The sequence below is a fragment of the Tenrec ecaudatus genome, chromosome 2 (assembly GCF_050624435.1).
Source record: "Tenrec ecaudatus isolate mTenEca1 chromosome 2, mTenEca1.hap1, whole genome shotgun sequence".
Classification (NCBI taxonomy): Eukaryota; Metazoa; Chordata; class Mammalia; order Afrosoricida; family Tenrecidae; genus Tenrec; species Tenrec ecaudatus.
The window spans coordinates 269229017-269246608 of record NC_134531.1 but is presented as its reverse complement, the minus strand read 5'-3'; the positions used below and the strand labels follow the sequence as shown (position 1 = coordinate 269246608).

At 38.6% G+C, this 17592-nt stretch overlaps 1 protein-coding gene across 1 annotated transcript in view; it reads right to left on the bottom strand.

The window, feature by feature from the left end:
- GBE1 (1,4-alpha-glucan branching enzyme 1) overlaps positions 1–17592 on the bottom strand; it is a 394057-nt gene that overhangs the window by 97336 nt on the left and 279129 nt on the right. The window contains exons 9-10 of the mRNA XM_075542452.1: positions 10685–10812; positions 3930–4028 (exon numbers count right to left, since the gene is read on the bottom strand). Coding sequence (XP_075398567.1) covers positions 3930–4028; positions 10685–10812 — 227 coding nt within the window. The remainder of the gene's footprint in view (positions 1–3929; positions 4029–10684; positions 10813–17592) is intronic.

The following is a 17592-nucleotide window of genomic DNA, read 5'->3' as shown; positions in this document are numbered from 1 at the left end:
ATGGAGGTAGGGGAAAAACAGAGGGTGTCAACAAATCCAGGGACAAGGGAACAAGTGATCTAAAATCAAAAGCAAGGAGGGCATTGAACGCCGGGAGGGGCTCCATCAAGGGCAATGTGGCCAAGAGGAATTACTGATATCCAAGTGAAGACCAAACATGATAGTGGGACAAGAGGAAAGTACATGGAAATAGAGGGATGAACAAGGAGGCAAAGGACATTTATGGAAGTCTAAATATAGGCATGCACATATGCAAATGTATTTATATATGATAGGGAAATAGATCTATGTACACATTTATTTAAATATTAAGGCAGCTGACAGACATTGGCCTCCACTCAAGTACTCCCTCAATGCAAGAACACTTGGTTCTAATAACCTGAAATTCTGTGATGCTTACCTTCCCTGAAACCATCACTGAAGACAAAATGAGTGCAAAAGCAAATGTGGTGAAGAAAGCTCTGGTGCCCAGCTACCAAAAGATATAGCATCTGGGGGTCTTAACGGCTCAAAGAAAAACAAGCGGCCATCTAGCTCAGAAGCAACAAAACCCACGTGGAAGAAGGACACCAACCTGTGTGATCATGAGGTGTTGATAGGATCAGGTATCAGACATCAAAGACCAGAACAAAAATTCATATCAATATGAATGAGGGGAGGGCAGAGTGGAGACCCAAAGCACATCTGTAGACAATTGGACATCGCCTCACAGAAGGGTCACAAGGAAGAGATGAGCCATTCAAGGTTCAGTATAGCACCGATGAAACACACAACTTTCCTCTAGCTCTTTAATGCATTCCCCCCAACCCCAATTCTACTTTAAAAATCTGGCTAGATGAGTTCATGTACACTGGTACAGAGGAAGAGTTAAAAACACAAGGAATCCAGGACTGATAAACCCCTCAGCACCAATAATGAGAGTAGCAATACCAGGAGGGGAAGGGGAAGGTGGGAGGAGAAAGGGGGAACCAATCACAATGATCTACATATAACCTCCCTCCCAGGGGGATAGATAACATAAAAGTGGGTGAAGTGAGACAGCAGTTGGTATGAGACATAAAAAAGAGAAATTACAAATTATCAAGGGTCCATGAGGGAGGGAAAGAGGGAGCGAGGGCAGGAGGAGGGGGAGATGAGCTGATACCAAGGGCTCAAGTATAAAGAAAATGTTTTGAAAATGATAATGGCAACTTATGTGCAAATGTACTTGATGCAATGATGTATGTATGAATTGTGATAAGAGCTGTAAGAGCCCCGATGAAATTAAAAAAAAAATAAAACATAGAAGGGTGAAGCAACAATAAAAGAGAAATAAAGAGCACATAGTAGTTTCCCAGATTAAATAGGGAGAAGGAGGGATTGGAGATATCTCTAAAAGGGCAATCTGAGGGTTTCTTATGGTGATGGTAAACATTCTTTTCTATTTTACTTTTATCAACATCAGTGTCTTCGTTGTGACATTGTATTTTAGGTTTGCGATATGCAGCCTAAGAGAAAAACCAGTTTAGAAAATCTTCAGATCTTTCTCATTTATTGGTTATAACTTATGTGAGGACAGAATTATGGCAAAATAAAAACAAGTAAAATGAAATAAAATTAATAAAATATAACTAAATATATAGGTTGTTCAATAGATAGTTGGTAACATCAATGGACATGGATGAATGAATACCATTAAATATTCATATGAATTTACATGAACATTTCAATTATTAGCTCTCTCAGATTATCAAATATTAGCAAATAAAATTATAGGAGAATATATACATATGTGGCATATTTTAGTCAAAGTCACATAGTTTTTTAATAAAGATTAATTCACTGCCATCGAGAGAGATTGACTGCTAGCATCCCTACAGGACAGGGTGGAATTGCCCTGTGAGTTTCCAAGACCGCATTCTCGACAGGAGTAAGAAGCTCGGTTGCGCTCTGTGGAGCAGCTGAGCTTACAGTTAGCAACCCAAGGTGTGATCACTGCACCACCGGGCTCTTTAATAGAGATTAAAGTACGAGAATACTATAAACTAGTGCTTTTTACTATAGAAGTAGAAAAGGATCTATATTTAAAAATATGTAAATAAATATAAAAGGATATAAAAATCTATCTATATATTTTTTCTTATGAACAATACCCAAACAAAAACCCACTGCCACTGAGGCGATTCCAACTGATCGCAATGCTTTATAGTATTTTAAAGGCTGCAAATTTTAACTTCTTCGGATAGTCTCGTTTTTCTCTCATGGGACCAGTAGTGTGATTAAACCGCCAATGTGGTGGCTATCAGTTCCACCCTTATCCAACAGTGCCCCCACAGTTCCTTTTTGAACAAGAGAAATGCTAATAAAATCTCACAGTGTAATTTTAGCTTATATGTAGTTATGAGTACTTAACAGTCATTCTAAATATATTCTGAGTACATTTTAATGTGCTTAGATTCTTTATTTTTTCTATTAAAATTGTCTTAACGCTAATATTTTAAAAGAAAAGTCTCACTTTAGAGATACAAAATATTTCAAAATAATGACATAAAGCAGACGATGGCATCTGCCTTTACAGAATTTACAAGCTATGAAGATAGGCTAGTCACAGCCTAAACAATAGAGAAATGCCCTTTTTAAATTTGTACAATACGGTTTTTACATGAATTCTTTGGGTCTACAAGGTACTAAAATGCATATTATGTTAAACTAAAAAATCTTATTATTCAAAGAAAGGCACATTCCAATGTGAGTTATTGTAATCGGAACTAATTATAGGTATGATGTACACCTTGAAATATTCCTGAATATGCAAAAGAAATGGTAAAGATTAGGATATAAGAGCTGATATTTTTCAGGGAAAAAGTCCTCAAATAGTAAAGGATAGGGTTTCACAAAAAGTCTCATGCCAGAGAAAGAAAGTTGGAGACCACAGCAGTTTTAGTAGAACACAGGTAATACCTAGGGTACTGGTTTGTTTTTATGCTAAGTTTAAGCATTTTTGTAAATTACTTGATCTCGTTAATCTTGGTCTTTTAAATCACATTTTAAAAACTATTACATGAAGACTCAGGATTTAACAGAGTTTAATATCACAGCTGAGTATTACTCAAATGCCCCGTTACAGAAAAAGAGTCTGACTCTAGAGAAGACAATAACCACTTCCTTCAAAGCAGACTCTGGTTTCTCAAGACAGTGGAGTTCTTTTACCATTGAAGTATCATGATGTCATTGTGTAATACGTATAGTTATGGACTAACCTGAAAGCTTTTTCTTATATATAGTTTATGGTAATGAATTGAGGTATTTTTAAATGTTCTACAGTAAACATGCTTCTATAAAGGTTTTAGTCCTGAGGCAAACATTAAATGATACAAAATACAATCCAAACTTATTCGGATCTCATTAAATTTAATTAAAAATATATTGAGAAAATATTTCTATGTTGTGATTTATACTTATTTGAAGTATCTGACTCATGATAGGGATAATGAAATGCTTTATTAAGGAATGAATGAAGGATAAATCCAAATCTGTTAAGGACAGACCATAATCTGAGGCAGATACAGAGACTTTAGGAGTAACTTCTACATGAAGTGATGATCTGTAAGGCGGAAAGGGATGTTTTCATGAAATTTAATATGTTTTAAATGAGAGCACTGAAGTTTCATGTAATTGCAGGGTTAACACAAAATTTCATTCAAAAATTAGTATTATATTAATCATCTGTTCACCTTGCCTGAATAACATAAATTTGAATATATTAAACACTGTTAGAAATATGAGAAGAAAAAGCATAATAATCAACAAACTGATAGGATAATTTAATGCTTCAATCGTACTGCCTGTAACTAATGATCACGACTAAAAAATAAATTGAAAAACTGCCAAACAAACAACACCACCAAAACACAGTATTAGCATTTTAAAATATTCACATAAAAACTCACCTGGATCCATTTATCTGGAATTGCCATGGCTAATCTATAGTCAAAACCAAGCCCGCCCTGGGCAATTGGACAGCACAGAGCTGGCATTCCTGAAACATCCTGAAACAAAGCAGATCACAACAATCAGTTCATTTTACTCCACCTTTTATCAAGCAGTTTTCCATTCTTCTAATACTAAAGTCCAGCCCATTCTTAAAGGAAGTATAAACAGCAACACTAAATAGGATATATATTTGGTAAATAATCTGAAATAAATAAAATTGTGATAAAGAATCTTGTCTCCAAATAAGATTTCTGTTTAGTTATCTTCACAGAAAGTCGGGTTCTATCTAAGGAGACTATTATTTGATTAGCATCACACAGAGAATATAAGGGGTTTCCTAGATGGGCCAAACAGTTAATCCTCTTCGTTAATAACACAAAGTTTGGAGATCTGAATCCATCTAAGAAATGCTGGGCAATCTAGCTCAGAATAATCCTATGAAATGAAGTTCTATTCTGACACAAAGGAAGTTACCAAAGGTTGACATTGACAACATAAACTGGACATAAAAAATATGTAAGTATTAGTAACACCTACTTCTGGAAACTTATTTGTGAGCTTATTGTATAAGCATTGCTTCATTGGCTATTGCAAGGCAATGAATTATTTAATGAATTATTTAATACAGTTCTTTTACTTGTAGCCTTTGTTAATCCCACCACATGATATTCCTCTTCCTAATGGTCTAGGTAAGAAGGTGGGAGGAAAGATACTGATTGGTTTTCAGAATGATTATGAACAGGATTAAATGGAATGCCACCCATTGAGTCATCTCAGAATAGAAGAGAGATCTCTACTATTGAGAGGGAAAAGCTGGATGCGGAGCACAGGTCCTTTGCACCCTGAGATACCTGCACATGGAGCTTTCTCGATCTCCATGCAGCTTTGCCACCTGAGGAGTGGTAGAGGAGCAACAACAGCAGAGCCAGGACTCAGAGCATGAGCCCGAGTTGGAGGCTTTCCAGAACACAAGACAAGTAAAGCTTAGTACTTTGTATGCAGGGAGATGCTTTGTGGAGTAGGATGCCTCTGGGCACTAAATTGGGGAAGCTGAGCTTTCTCACCCAGGGAGCCAGAGTTGAGTGCCTTCAGGCTGAGGCTTATAACTGAGAGGCCTGCCCTTTGGGTATTTATTGGTAGTTCTAGAGGAGCTTTGTAACATTGTCTGAGCAGGGTAGAGGCCAGGTCGAGAGACTGAGGGGCAGAAAGAGGCCTGACTTCACTGAACAACTTTATCTTGATTGTTTCTTGCCTGAATTGCAACCTGCTAACTTCCTTAATAAACTCTGTAACTGGAGCATCCTCTGTGAATTCAGCGCAGCTTTCACAATGAGATCGGATTCACCTATAGAGAATGCCTTGGGATGGTGGAAGTGTGTCTGATTCAGCGGCGTTGGCCTTGGCCAGCTGATGATGGTGATTTCACTACCTTTGTGTACTATTGGCACCCATATCACTTTCAACATCTTCATCCATTTTTTCCCCCTTCAAGTTGATTTCAATTCATTAGAGACGCTATTGGACTGAGTGGAACTGCCTTGTGGGTTTCTGAGAATATAATTCTTTAGAAGAGTAGATAACCCCATCTTTCGCTGGCAGAGTGGCTGGTGCCTTTGAATTGCTGAGCTTGAAGCAGCCTCGTGTGTAACCACTATGCTGCCAGAGCTCCTGCTCAATCCAATAAACACACACACACACACACACACACACAAATATTTCTTACACTCGTTCGCCCCATAAATAGCAATAGGTGACATGGAATGTGTATGTGTGAGAGCTTTGGTTTTGATGAAATGGAAAGGTGAGTTAGTAATTCAGCGTGAAACAATGAGATGACTGTCCCTGTAGTAGGCTACAGTTGCAAAGGGACTTTCAGATAACTTAGTGGGTTTCTTTCATTTAGCAGATGAAGAAACATATTTATTGTGGTGAGTGATCTCTAACGATACATAGGTTTTAGTAGTTAAGTCAAGAATCAGACGCTTGGTCTTTTTGCAAAGATTCTGTCTAGTTTGTCCTGCCTTCTCTAGACTATTGCTAATCAAATAAATAATCAATCCAAAACACAAGTGAAACCCTTTCATAGAAAAGCTCTGGTGGACCAGTGATTACATAGCTAGTGGGTAACCAAAAGGTTTGTGGTTTGAACCCACCAGCAGCTATGGGAGAAAAATATGGCGGCCTTTTTCAGCACAGATCTATCGCTAGGGAAACTCCATGGGCACTTCTAATCTAATCTGATTGGGAATCTATGAGGGTGCAAAGGTTTTGGTTCAGCTTGATACCTGTTATAAAGACTTATATGTATTCAAGTCAATTATTGTAACCACTGATACAAAATATGAGTTCAGTAATAGTACTTCTAATTTCAAAGGATCTTTTCAAAGAATTCCATTTCCATTGCTCCATTTCTACAGCCACTGTCCTATTTAATCACTATTATTGCTGGCCTAGGCTGTTATGTTTCCTATTGGTATCCCTCGTTTTCATTCTCTATACAAAATATTACAAAATTAACATCTTATGAAACAATCTCATGACTGCCTTTCAAAACTTTCAGTAGCTAATAATCAAAAACTCCGATTTCTTAGTTTAAGAAATAATGCAATAATTATATCTTCAGGAGTTCAGGATAGTTTGCTGTAATTAGTCTCACCATGAGTAACTGCGCACAGGATTCCCTGGGACACCATCCTGCTGCGTATAAAATGAGCCCTCTGAGAAGTAGGCGGAAGGATTGCATTATTAGCAAGAGCCAGCAGGGAAGTGCACACAATGGACCCAAGATTCATGAGCAGTGAACCTCCTGAATCCAAGGACAGTGATAATATGCAAAAAGCAGCAACAGAACAAGGAGTCTGAACATGGAACAGAGGTGGACTTTCCAACCCGCAGAGTAGGTAAAGCTGAAAGCTTTTGTGCAGGAGGTTGGCTTTGAAGAGTGGTGGGTACCTCTGAGCACTTACTTTATGAACTGGGTTGGCTGACCTATCGAGCTTGAGCTGAACCCGTTTGGGCTGAGGCTTCCAGTAGAGAGGCATGCCTTTTGGGCATGTATTAGAAGACCCAGAGCACTTTTAACATATTCTGCTAAACAACTATTCTGAGCCTTATTCACTGGCATTACAATTATTAATTTCCTTAATAAACCCTTTAATTATGAATTTTGTCTGTGAGTTCTGCATAGCCACTGTAACGGATATTAGAAGTCACCGCAATGGGTATTCAAACGCAGAGAAGTAAAATACAGAATATTAATTAAGGCAGCACAATTGACTTTCCAGAGCTCTCATAAAATCTAAATCAAGAATGACTAGTGATAGGTTGTCTTAAAGATCAAGATATGTTCTTTCAAGAAAAACACTTAGGAGTATTCTATATTTAGCCTAGCAGGATTCTGCAGGGGATAGTGTGATAGAAAACAGTCTTCTAAGAAAAGTGTTTGGGTACCAATTGGTCTAATCTTCTAAATCTGAATCCCAGTATGCTGTCTAACTCCAAGCTGACTTGTATTTAATGACAGTTATTTGAAAAATTTTAAAGAAAGAAAGTATAAAGGACACCAAACAAATATAAAACTGAATTCCTAATGTCATGGCATAATCAAAGTATTACACGTTGTGGTAGTTAGATACATTTAAGTGAACTTGATATATGAAAGTGTATGGGGTGATATCCAACCGGTCAATCAGGTTATTGGCTGATGGTGTCTCCTTGTCAGTGTGGCCCTCTCATAAGGGACTCTCAGAACCTTCCCGATATCTGCCTTCACCTTCCAGCTTTGTGGTCACCCTGAGAACTGCCTGAGTCCTGTCGTGTTTCCACCAAGCATGGATGTGCAAAACATTGTCACCAATGGCCAGTGTTCTTCCTGCTTCCTGCATCATTGCATGAGGCTGCATGAGTCTGAGCATGGATTTATGGACTAAGAGCAGACTACATACTTGAGTTGGACTGGGCTGGGATTTTTTTTGGATATATAATTACTTCTTGATATAAAATTTTGTTTAGACATAAATTTTATAACGTGTTTCTCTAGTCAACTTGGCCTAACACATGTGTTCCACATAAAGTTAAAAATCACTTCAATTATTTACTAAGGAATACTTAGGAGTACTGCAAAGGGGAACCTGAAATAACAAATGTTTCCTATTAATCCTATACACATAGCCATGTAGACTGTTAAAAACATTTTGGAAACAAAAGTTTCAATTTTATATTACAAAAAATTCAAATTTTGACTCTAGGATTTTATACAAAATTGTTTTACTTATTCTTTATTCCACATCCCTCTCCTTTTAAAAAATGTTCATGAGGATCAATTCCACTTTTGAAAAGACTCCCACTAGACAGAAAAGTGATGTATTGAAATTGAAGTAGTTTTCAATTTAAGTAGAATAAATTGAAGACACAACTTGTTTAAAAATCTAAAACCAAGTAATATAAAGTAGGCTAAAGTTTCTAAGTTTCATTGGTGGAAACACTAATAATCAGGCAAGAGCTCCCTAGATGATGAAACTATTTTACTTGAAATGAACAGAAAGATCAATGTAACAATTTTAAACTCCATGTATTAAACAATTGCACCATTTTCCCTTCAGTACCTTTAAAATTTTTTGCAGCCATTAATTGTCTGTACTAATTTTTCATATATGATATATCTGCTTTGAATTTCTATAAATGTACATGACAAAATAATGAGCTTTTTAATGTTTGATAGATACAATGCACATATAGCAAAATAAATGTTTATAACATGCTCATTAATATTAGATCAGCAATATTTCACATAAAGCCAGCCTTTTGAAAGCCTGATGCACTGTGACTGCTAGCCTCTTGCAAATGTGCACAGCCTGGGGAGCCAGCACGTGGTTGCTATGTAGAGAGAGCAGTGGGCTGTGGGTTAGGGTTAAGTGTCGTTTGGGAGAAAGTGTAAAATGATTTTGAGCATCAAAATTGTATCACCTCTTTGCTTTTAATCCTACTTAAAACCTCATTTCAGGAATTTAGAGCCTCTTGTAGGTTACATATTAGGCTGCTAACTGCAAGGTCAGCTGTCTGACACACTAGATATTCTGTGGTGGAAACATGAGGCTTTCTACTCTCATTAAAATTGGTATTCTCAGAAAACCCTCGCGAGCAGCTCTTCTCTCTCTTGTAGGGATGCTATGGGCTGGAACGGACTCAGTAGCACTGGGTTTAGTTAGTTATTGCTGTATTCCCATCGAGCTCTGGTGGCACAGCGGTTTAAATACTGGGCTGCTAACCAAGAGCTCAGGCCTTCGAAGCACTAGCTGCCGACGGGGAGGCAGATGAAGCTGTCTGCTCTTGGGAATCTTGGTCATCCCAGGAGACGGTCCACTTTGTGAGGTCACGGTGAGCGGTAATGAACTCTAAGGTGATGCGCTTGGCCGTTTCCAAGGAGCCCTGGCGGCACAGTGGCCAGGTGCTTAGCTACTACTTGCTAACTCGAACTGGTGGGAGGACAGAGTGGTCATCTGTTCTCATGAGAGAAGCCCAGGCGGTGCAGTGCTCATGTGCTGGCCTCCATCAGCATGGTTGATGTCAGGAAATCGCCAGCAGCGTTGTGAGAGAAAGCCTGGGCTTTCTAATCCCGTAAACAGTTAGTCCGGGAAACTCCACAGGGACTTGTCAGGAGCCAGCACTGACCCATAGTCTTTCTTTGTCTGGCTCAAGAGCCTTAAAGCCTGAGAGCCCCGGGGAGGGGGTGCTACTTTGTGAGTAGGATTTGAAGGCACAGAAAAGATTTTTTTGTTTTGTTCGCTCTATTTCCCAAAGAAATATTAGAAAGCCTTCTGGAAAAATAGTATATTCTCTATCAAGAGGAAAAAAAGAGGGACTCATCTAGTTGGAAAGTTTTGGTTCTGAAAACCAACACATAGGAAAAAGGCTACCCAAACATACAGACTGTGACCTCCAAGCTTCATTCCTCCTACCATCAGATGTGAAAATGCGCTGTGACTACCTTAAGAATAGTCTTACTAATTTTATATAGCAACAACTCTAGTCTGCATAGAATGGTTTCAACTTGTTCAATTCAATTATAATAATAATTCTTAGCTAGAGGACTCAGAAAACCAGGGGGATTTTAGTACTAAATCTAAATTAGCATTTAACAAACTTCTTAATTTATCATATTTATCACCAAGAGGAGAATTGTCAATTATGCATATACCAAATTATATCATTACAGTGCAGCTTTGGGACAGTTAATCATGAACTTTCAGTAATCATGAATAACTGGTGAACATTTGGCAATCCGAAAGCAATAACACAAACAAGAAAGGTAATTGCTTCAGAATAAGAACAGCCTCAAAGCAGCTCTCGGGCAATGATCCATGCCATCGCTGATGATCAGACCAGGAGAGAAAAGAAAGAAACAAGGGCACAGACAAACGTTTATATTCAATTCCTTTCTCTGCTAAAGGTCTCATGACGAGGACCTGTCCACTGATTAAGCTATTTTCTGTTTCATCCATTGGCATTTTCCTTTTAATAAGACAATAATGACAAGTAATTATTGTACATTATCTTCTAATACAAAACCAAGAAATTCTAAATAATGTGCCAACCATCCATGTTAGCTGTTTTACACAATTATTTGCAACATAAAATTATTAAACTGTTAAAAAGATGACAAGATGATCTATGTAAAAGGAGGTCAGAGGACGCAAGTTCATCATGAGTTTACCTCAGCTATTGTTATGGAATCTGGATACAATGTGTGAGCCAGATGATTTGCCAACATGAGATAAATCAAGGCATCTTCATCCACTTGTAGTCCAAAATATGCATGGTAGTCACCTGAAAAGCCTTCACCTGCAGAACAGAAACAGCAATATACATGATTTGCGTTAACCTACTAGTTTTAATTCTGTATATATTTAAAGACCATGTTTTTTTCTTTTTTGGATATCATTGATGATTGTAGGAAGATGCAATGAATAGAGATGCCATAAAATGTCTCCATTACAAAACATGTAACTCAGCACATTATATTTAAAGTGAACATTAAGTTCAGTCATGCAGTTAAATTGTTAGTTTATAAATCAAAGCAAAATTTTTTTTCTGGTTGTAAATATACAATATGTTATGCAAATTTGGCATGTTTTAGAAATGTGTAACATTAATAAGATTCCCTCACAATTCTCACTTCCAGTTATAATCACTATTAAGAGTTGGGTATATTCTTCACAAACGTTTTTCTCCTTATCAAATTCACTAAGGTAGACATTGTTGCTCCATCTTTTTTTTTTTTTGGTAAATGCCAGGAACATTTATGGTAAATGCCAAGAACATTTCCATCTTAAGGCTTATATGCTGACTCTTCCCCAAGATATTATCTTCAGAACATCTCCCTTATTCCATTCAGTTTACCACTCACATTTCTCAGCCGATCTCATTAGAGCGGACTCTCTTTCCTGGACAATTTGTTGTTGTTAGATGCCATCAAGTCCACATCTCCCCCCCACGCCCCATCCAGTAGCTAAGCCCTCAGAAGCGCACAGCTTATTTCTTCTTGGTAGTCTTTTCTTTGTCTGTAAGCTCTGCGGATTGGCTCACTTTGGGTGACCCTGCTGGCATAGCCATGACATAGCTTCAGCATCACAGTCACCGCAGTGTAACACACTCAACAGCAATGGAAAACCACATTGAGTTGGTTGTGCCTCTGTGTACAACAGAATGAAACATTGCCCAAATCCTGCCCCATCCTCACCATTGTTCGGTTGGAGCTTATTGCTGCAGCCACTTTATCAACCCTCCTCATCAGAGGTCTTGCTCCTTTTTGCCAGTCCTCTACTTTCCCTAGCATAATCTCCTTCTCCAGGAATTGTTCTCTCCTGATAACATGTTCAGGGTGCATGAGATGAAGTCTACCCATCCTTGTTTCCAAGAAGCATTCTGGCAAGACTTTCTCCAACACAGCTTTGCTTGTATTTCTGGCAGCCCATGGTACTACTACTATTCTTAGCCAACACCAAATCAGGCATAGCTTTACAGAGCACATCACCACTTTCATATGCAACAACCCATGCACATTCTGTTTCATCTCATTCATTGCAATTTCATTGTAACTTCTCATTGAACCTTCAAATATGTCCATTCCTCCTTCCTTCCCAACCCTTTTGAACTCTGTCCCTGGAAAATGCTGCCTCCCCGATAATAAATGGTTTAGTGCATGGTATGTGTACCTAGGTACTGTTATTATTCTCATTATAGCTCTATCAATTCCTCTTTCTTTTCCTATGCTCCTAAACTCCGTTCTTGGATAAATGCTGCCTCGTAGATAATAAATGGTTATTATGTAGTATGTGTACCACAGTACTGTTATTAGTCTCATTACAGATCTGTCTGTTGTTTCGATAAAATTGGGTTGAATGCATAAGTTCATTTGTAAACTGAAGAATGACCAAGGGTCATAGTCTCAGATGTCCTACCAATCTCTATCCAACCAGCAATTCCTTCTCATGGTTTTGAGTTTTATCACATACATTGAGGACCGCCCAACACAATTCTTTTCAGAACAGTTGGTCGTGGAGGTCAGGAACCATCTAGTTCTTCAGTTCCCAAACTTATTTGACCTACAACTCCTTTACACAAAATAAAACTATCTCTCTATATCTATCTATGTATCTATCTATGTATCTATGTATCTATCTATGTATCTATCTATGTATCTATCTATGTATCTATGTATCTATGTATCTATCTATCTATCTATCCAATCTACCTATCTTCAGTGCCCCATGACAATGAAAAACCGTTGTATTAAAACCTATAATCGGGAAAAAAGGTAGGTATCAGCTTATCATCCTACTGGATAGTTCCAGTAATCCCCACCTCTGGGGCCATACTGTCCGTTTTGGGAAATATTGGTTTAGGTCTTATGATCTCAGGTTGTGGAGACTGATGTCTCTATGGTCCATTTCTCTACTGGGATCACTGTTTCTGAGCATATTCAATTTTCATTACTTTTCTTTTCTACAGACAGAGACCAGTGCACCAAAGCTGGATGAAGACTTTGTAAAGTATTTCATGCCAATGAACAATGGTGTCCTCCCAGGGAAGATGATGGAGTGAGGGGGAAAGAGGGGGAAGCCAACAAGCCCAGGGACGAAGGAACAACAAGAGATCTAAAACTGTCGGCAAGGAGGGCCCAGAAGGCTGGTGGGTCTTCATCTATTGCCATGTAGCTGAGCGGAAGTACAGAGCTCTCAATGAAGGGCAAACACGATAGTGGGACAGGAGAACAGTAAAAGGAAATAAAGGAAAGAACCAGGAAGCAAAAGAATTTTTAGAGGTATAAAAATAGGCATGTACATATGTAAATATATTAATATATAATGATAGGGATATAGGTCTATGTGCATATATTTATAGGTTAAGTATTAGGGTAGCAGATGGACATATGGCCTCTACTCACGTCCTCCCTCAATGGAAGAACACTTTGTTCTAATAACCTGGCATTCTGTGATGCTCACTTTGTTGACATGATCGCTGAAGACAAAATAGGTACATAAACTAAGGCGGTGAACAAAGCTGATGGTGCCTGGTTATGACAAGATATAGAGTCCGGGGTTTTAAAGGCTTCAAGTTAAACAAGTGGACATCTATCAGGGAAGCAGCAAAGCCCACATGGAAGAAGTACATCAACCTGTGTGATCAAGAGGTGTCCATGGTATTAGGCATCAGTCATCAGAAGATGCAAAACAAACCATTTAGATGCTAACGATGGGAGTCGAGTGGAGACCCAGAGTCCATCTGTAGAATATTGGACATCCTCTCACAGAAGGGCCACAAGGAAGGGATGAGACAGCCAGGGTGCAGTGTAGCACCGAGGAAACACACAACATTCCTCTAGTTCTTTAACGTTCCCACCACCACCACCTTCCCAATCATGATTCCAGTTCTATCTTACTAATCTGGCTAGCAGGGAGCATGTACACAGATAGGAACTTTTGAAACAGAAGATCCACGACAGACAAACCCCTCAGGACCAATAATGAGAAGGTAGTGATACCATCAGGGTAGAGGGAAGGGGGGGGAGAAAGGCAGAACCGACTGATCACACTGATCAATGTGTCCCCTTCCCAAGGGGGTGGACAACAGAAACGTGAGTGAAGGGAGGCAGCGGATGGTGTAAGATATGAAAATTAAACTAATTTATAAATTATCAAGGGTTCATGTTGTTGGAAGGGAGGGAAAAAAGAGGAGCTGATATAATGTTTTGGAAATAATTATGGCAACACATGTACAAATTTGCTTGATAAAATTGATGTATAGATTCTTATAAGACCAGTAAAATCCCGCAATAAAATGACTATTAAAAAACAAAAAATAATGGTGTCCCCCAAGAACATGTTACTTATTCTAGGGACCAAGGTGGTTTGTTTTTTACATTTTCTCAAGGTATTTATTACATACAAGAAGTTTTCATAACTATGCCCCAGTGATCCAGCACATTCATAGATATCGTTGCAGCAAAGATAAATACCCAGCATACCCATTCTCTGTCAAATATATATATAATTGTGAGTATAAGCTCAATCTCCTGTTTAAACCTGTTAAGCCTACATGACTATAGATACATCTACTTGTAGATCACGTTATTGCAGGATTGTGTATCTAAGAGCATTATATCTGTTGCCTTTAATTCTTGCATTCCATAGTATGTCTTCCCCACCTGCATAATTTTTTAGCCATCTGCTTCCCATTTGATATCCGTTGGGTGGCTAACTGCAGAGTCAGTAGTTCAAAGTCAGTAGTTCAGCCACTTCTTGGGAGAAAGACGAGGCTTTGTAATCCTGTAAAGAGTTACAGTCTCAGAACCCAACAGGGGCAGTTCTACTCTGGACTACAGTGTAGAAAGAAAGCAGAATTGATTTGAAAGGCAGTGAATTTTGTTGTTGGTGTTGTTTTTGTTCTTGTAATTTCCTTGATTACAATATATCCCTGGTTTCATTCTCGTAGATTTGTTTTACTTTGGGCACTTCTTTTTTTTTAAACATTTTATTACGGACTCATACAACTCTTATCACAATCCATACATACATCAATTGCGTAAAGCACATCTGGACATTCTTTACCCTCATCATTTTCAAAGCATTTGCTCTCCACTTAAGCCCTTTGCATCAGGTCCTCTTTTTTCCCCCCTCCCTCCTTGCTCCCCCCTTTCTCATGAGCCCTTGATAATATATATATTACTATTTTGTCATATCTTTCCCTGTCCGAAGTCTCCCTTCACCCCCTTTTCTGTTGTCTGTCCCCCAGGGAGGAGGTCACATGTAGATCCTTGTAATTGGTTCCCTCTTTCCAACCCACTCACCCTCTACCTTCCCAGTATCGCCCCTTACATCCCTGGTCTGGATTCCATGTGCCTCCAGCTCCTATTTGTACCAGTGTACATCCTCTGCTTTATCCATACTTGCAAGGTAGAATTCGGATCATTATTATTTGGGGGGGGGGGGCGCGGATAGAAAGCATTTAGGAACTGGAGGGAAGCTGTATTCTTCATCGGTGCTACATCGCACCCTGACTGACTCATCTCCTCCCCTAGACCCCTCTGCAAGGGGATCTCCAGTGGCATTGGGCACTTCTATATCGGTGTTGACTTCTGAATGATTTATCATCTATGTTTCTTTCAGGCTGTTATCTGTTATATTTCCCTGAACAAAGAATTACCTTTAGTATTTCTTATAAAGTGGGTCTGATTTTTATAAATTTAGTTAATTTCTGTTTATCTTGAAATGAACTCATTTCACCATCACATTTGACAGGTAATTTTTTTGAGTATGTGAACTTTGGCTGGCAATATTCTTTGTTCAAAGTTTTATATACGTCACCATACTGTCTTCTTGTTTTGGGTGCATGGTTTCTCCTAAGAACCCCAATATTAGTTTTATTCTTTCTCCTTTTCATATAATTTCCATTTTACTTGAGCTGCTCTCAGGATACCTTCCCTGTCTTTGGTTTGTTAAGCTTGATTATGATATGTCCTGGTTGTTGTTTTCAATTTTATCTTGTTTGCAGTCTGTTCAGATTCTTTTCATTTTTCATGATGTCAGGAAAGTTCTCTGCATTTTTTGTTATTATTGATGCTATAGTGTTGTTTTTAATCTCTCCCTTTCCTGGAATTATAATTACACATGGTATTCATCTTGATGGTGTCCCACATGTTACTTTTGTTTTATTTAATTTCCTTTTTTCAGTTTTATGTATTTATCATTAATATTTTTAATCATTTTATTAGGGGCTCATACACTTATCACAATCCATATATACATCAATTGTATAAATCACATCTGTACATTCATTGCCCTCAACATTCTCCACTTAAGCCCCTGGCATTAGGTCTTCATTTTTTTCCCCTCCCTCCTTGCTCCCCCTCCCTCATGAGCCCTTGATATTTTATAAATTATTATTTTGTCATATCTTGCCCTGTCCGGCATCTCCCTTCACTCACTTTTCTGTTGTCCATCCCCCAGGGAGGAGGTCACATGTAAGTCCTTGTAATCAGTTCCCTCTTTCCAACACACTCTCCCTCTACACTCACAGTATCGCCACTCACACCACTGGTCCTGAAGGGATCATCCACCCTGGATTCCCTGTTTCCAGTTCCTATCTGTACCAGTGTACATCCTCTGGTCTAGCCAGACTTGCAAGGCAAAATTCGGATCACGATAGTGGGGGGGGGGGGGGGAAGGAGAGAGAAAGCATTTAAGAACTAGAGGAAAGTTGCATTTTTCATAGTTGCTATATCGCACCTTGATAGGCTCATCTCCTCCCCTAGACCCCTCTGCAAGGGGATCTCCAGTGACTGACAAATGGGTTTTGGGTCTCTACTCTACACACACACCCTCATTCACTATGGCAAGATTTTTTTTTTTGTTCTGCTGATGCCCTATACCTGATCCCTTCGACATCTCTTGATGTCTCAGGCTGATGTGCTTCTTTCATGTGGACTTGTTGCTTCTGAGCTAGATGACCACTTGTTTACCTTCAAGCCTTTAAGATCCAAGACACCATACTTTTTTTTATAGCTGAGCACCATCAGCTTTCTTGACCACATTTGCTTATGCACCCATTTGTCTTCAATGCAAGAATATTTTCTTCTATTAAATTGGCATTCTATGATGTTCACCTTCCAGACACAACCGCTGAAGACAAAGAGGGTGAGCAATCAAATGTGGTGAAGAAAGCTGATGGTGGCCGGCTATCAAAAGTTATAGCATCTGGGGTCTTAAAAGCTTGAGGGTAAACAAGCGGCCATCTAGCTCAAAAGTAACAAAGCCCACATGGAAGAACACACCAGCCTGTGTGATCCTGAGGTGTTAAAGGGATCAGTTATCAGCCATCAAAGAACAAAAAATCATATTACTGGGTGCACACCTCCATGATTTAATTTCTTTTTTTTTGGCCTCTTTCTGAGTTTTCCTCTAGCAAATGAGTACTGAAAGATTTATCTTCAAGTTTACTAATTCATCTTTTCATTGATTCAGTTCTACTATTTGTCTCTTCAATGTATTCTGTATTTCTAAAATCTTACTATTAAACTTTTGAATATATTCTTTGTTTTCATGTTTTGTTTTCTTGTCCTTC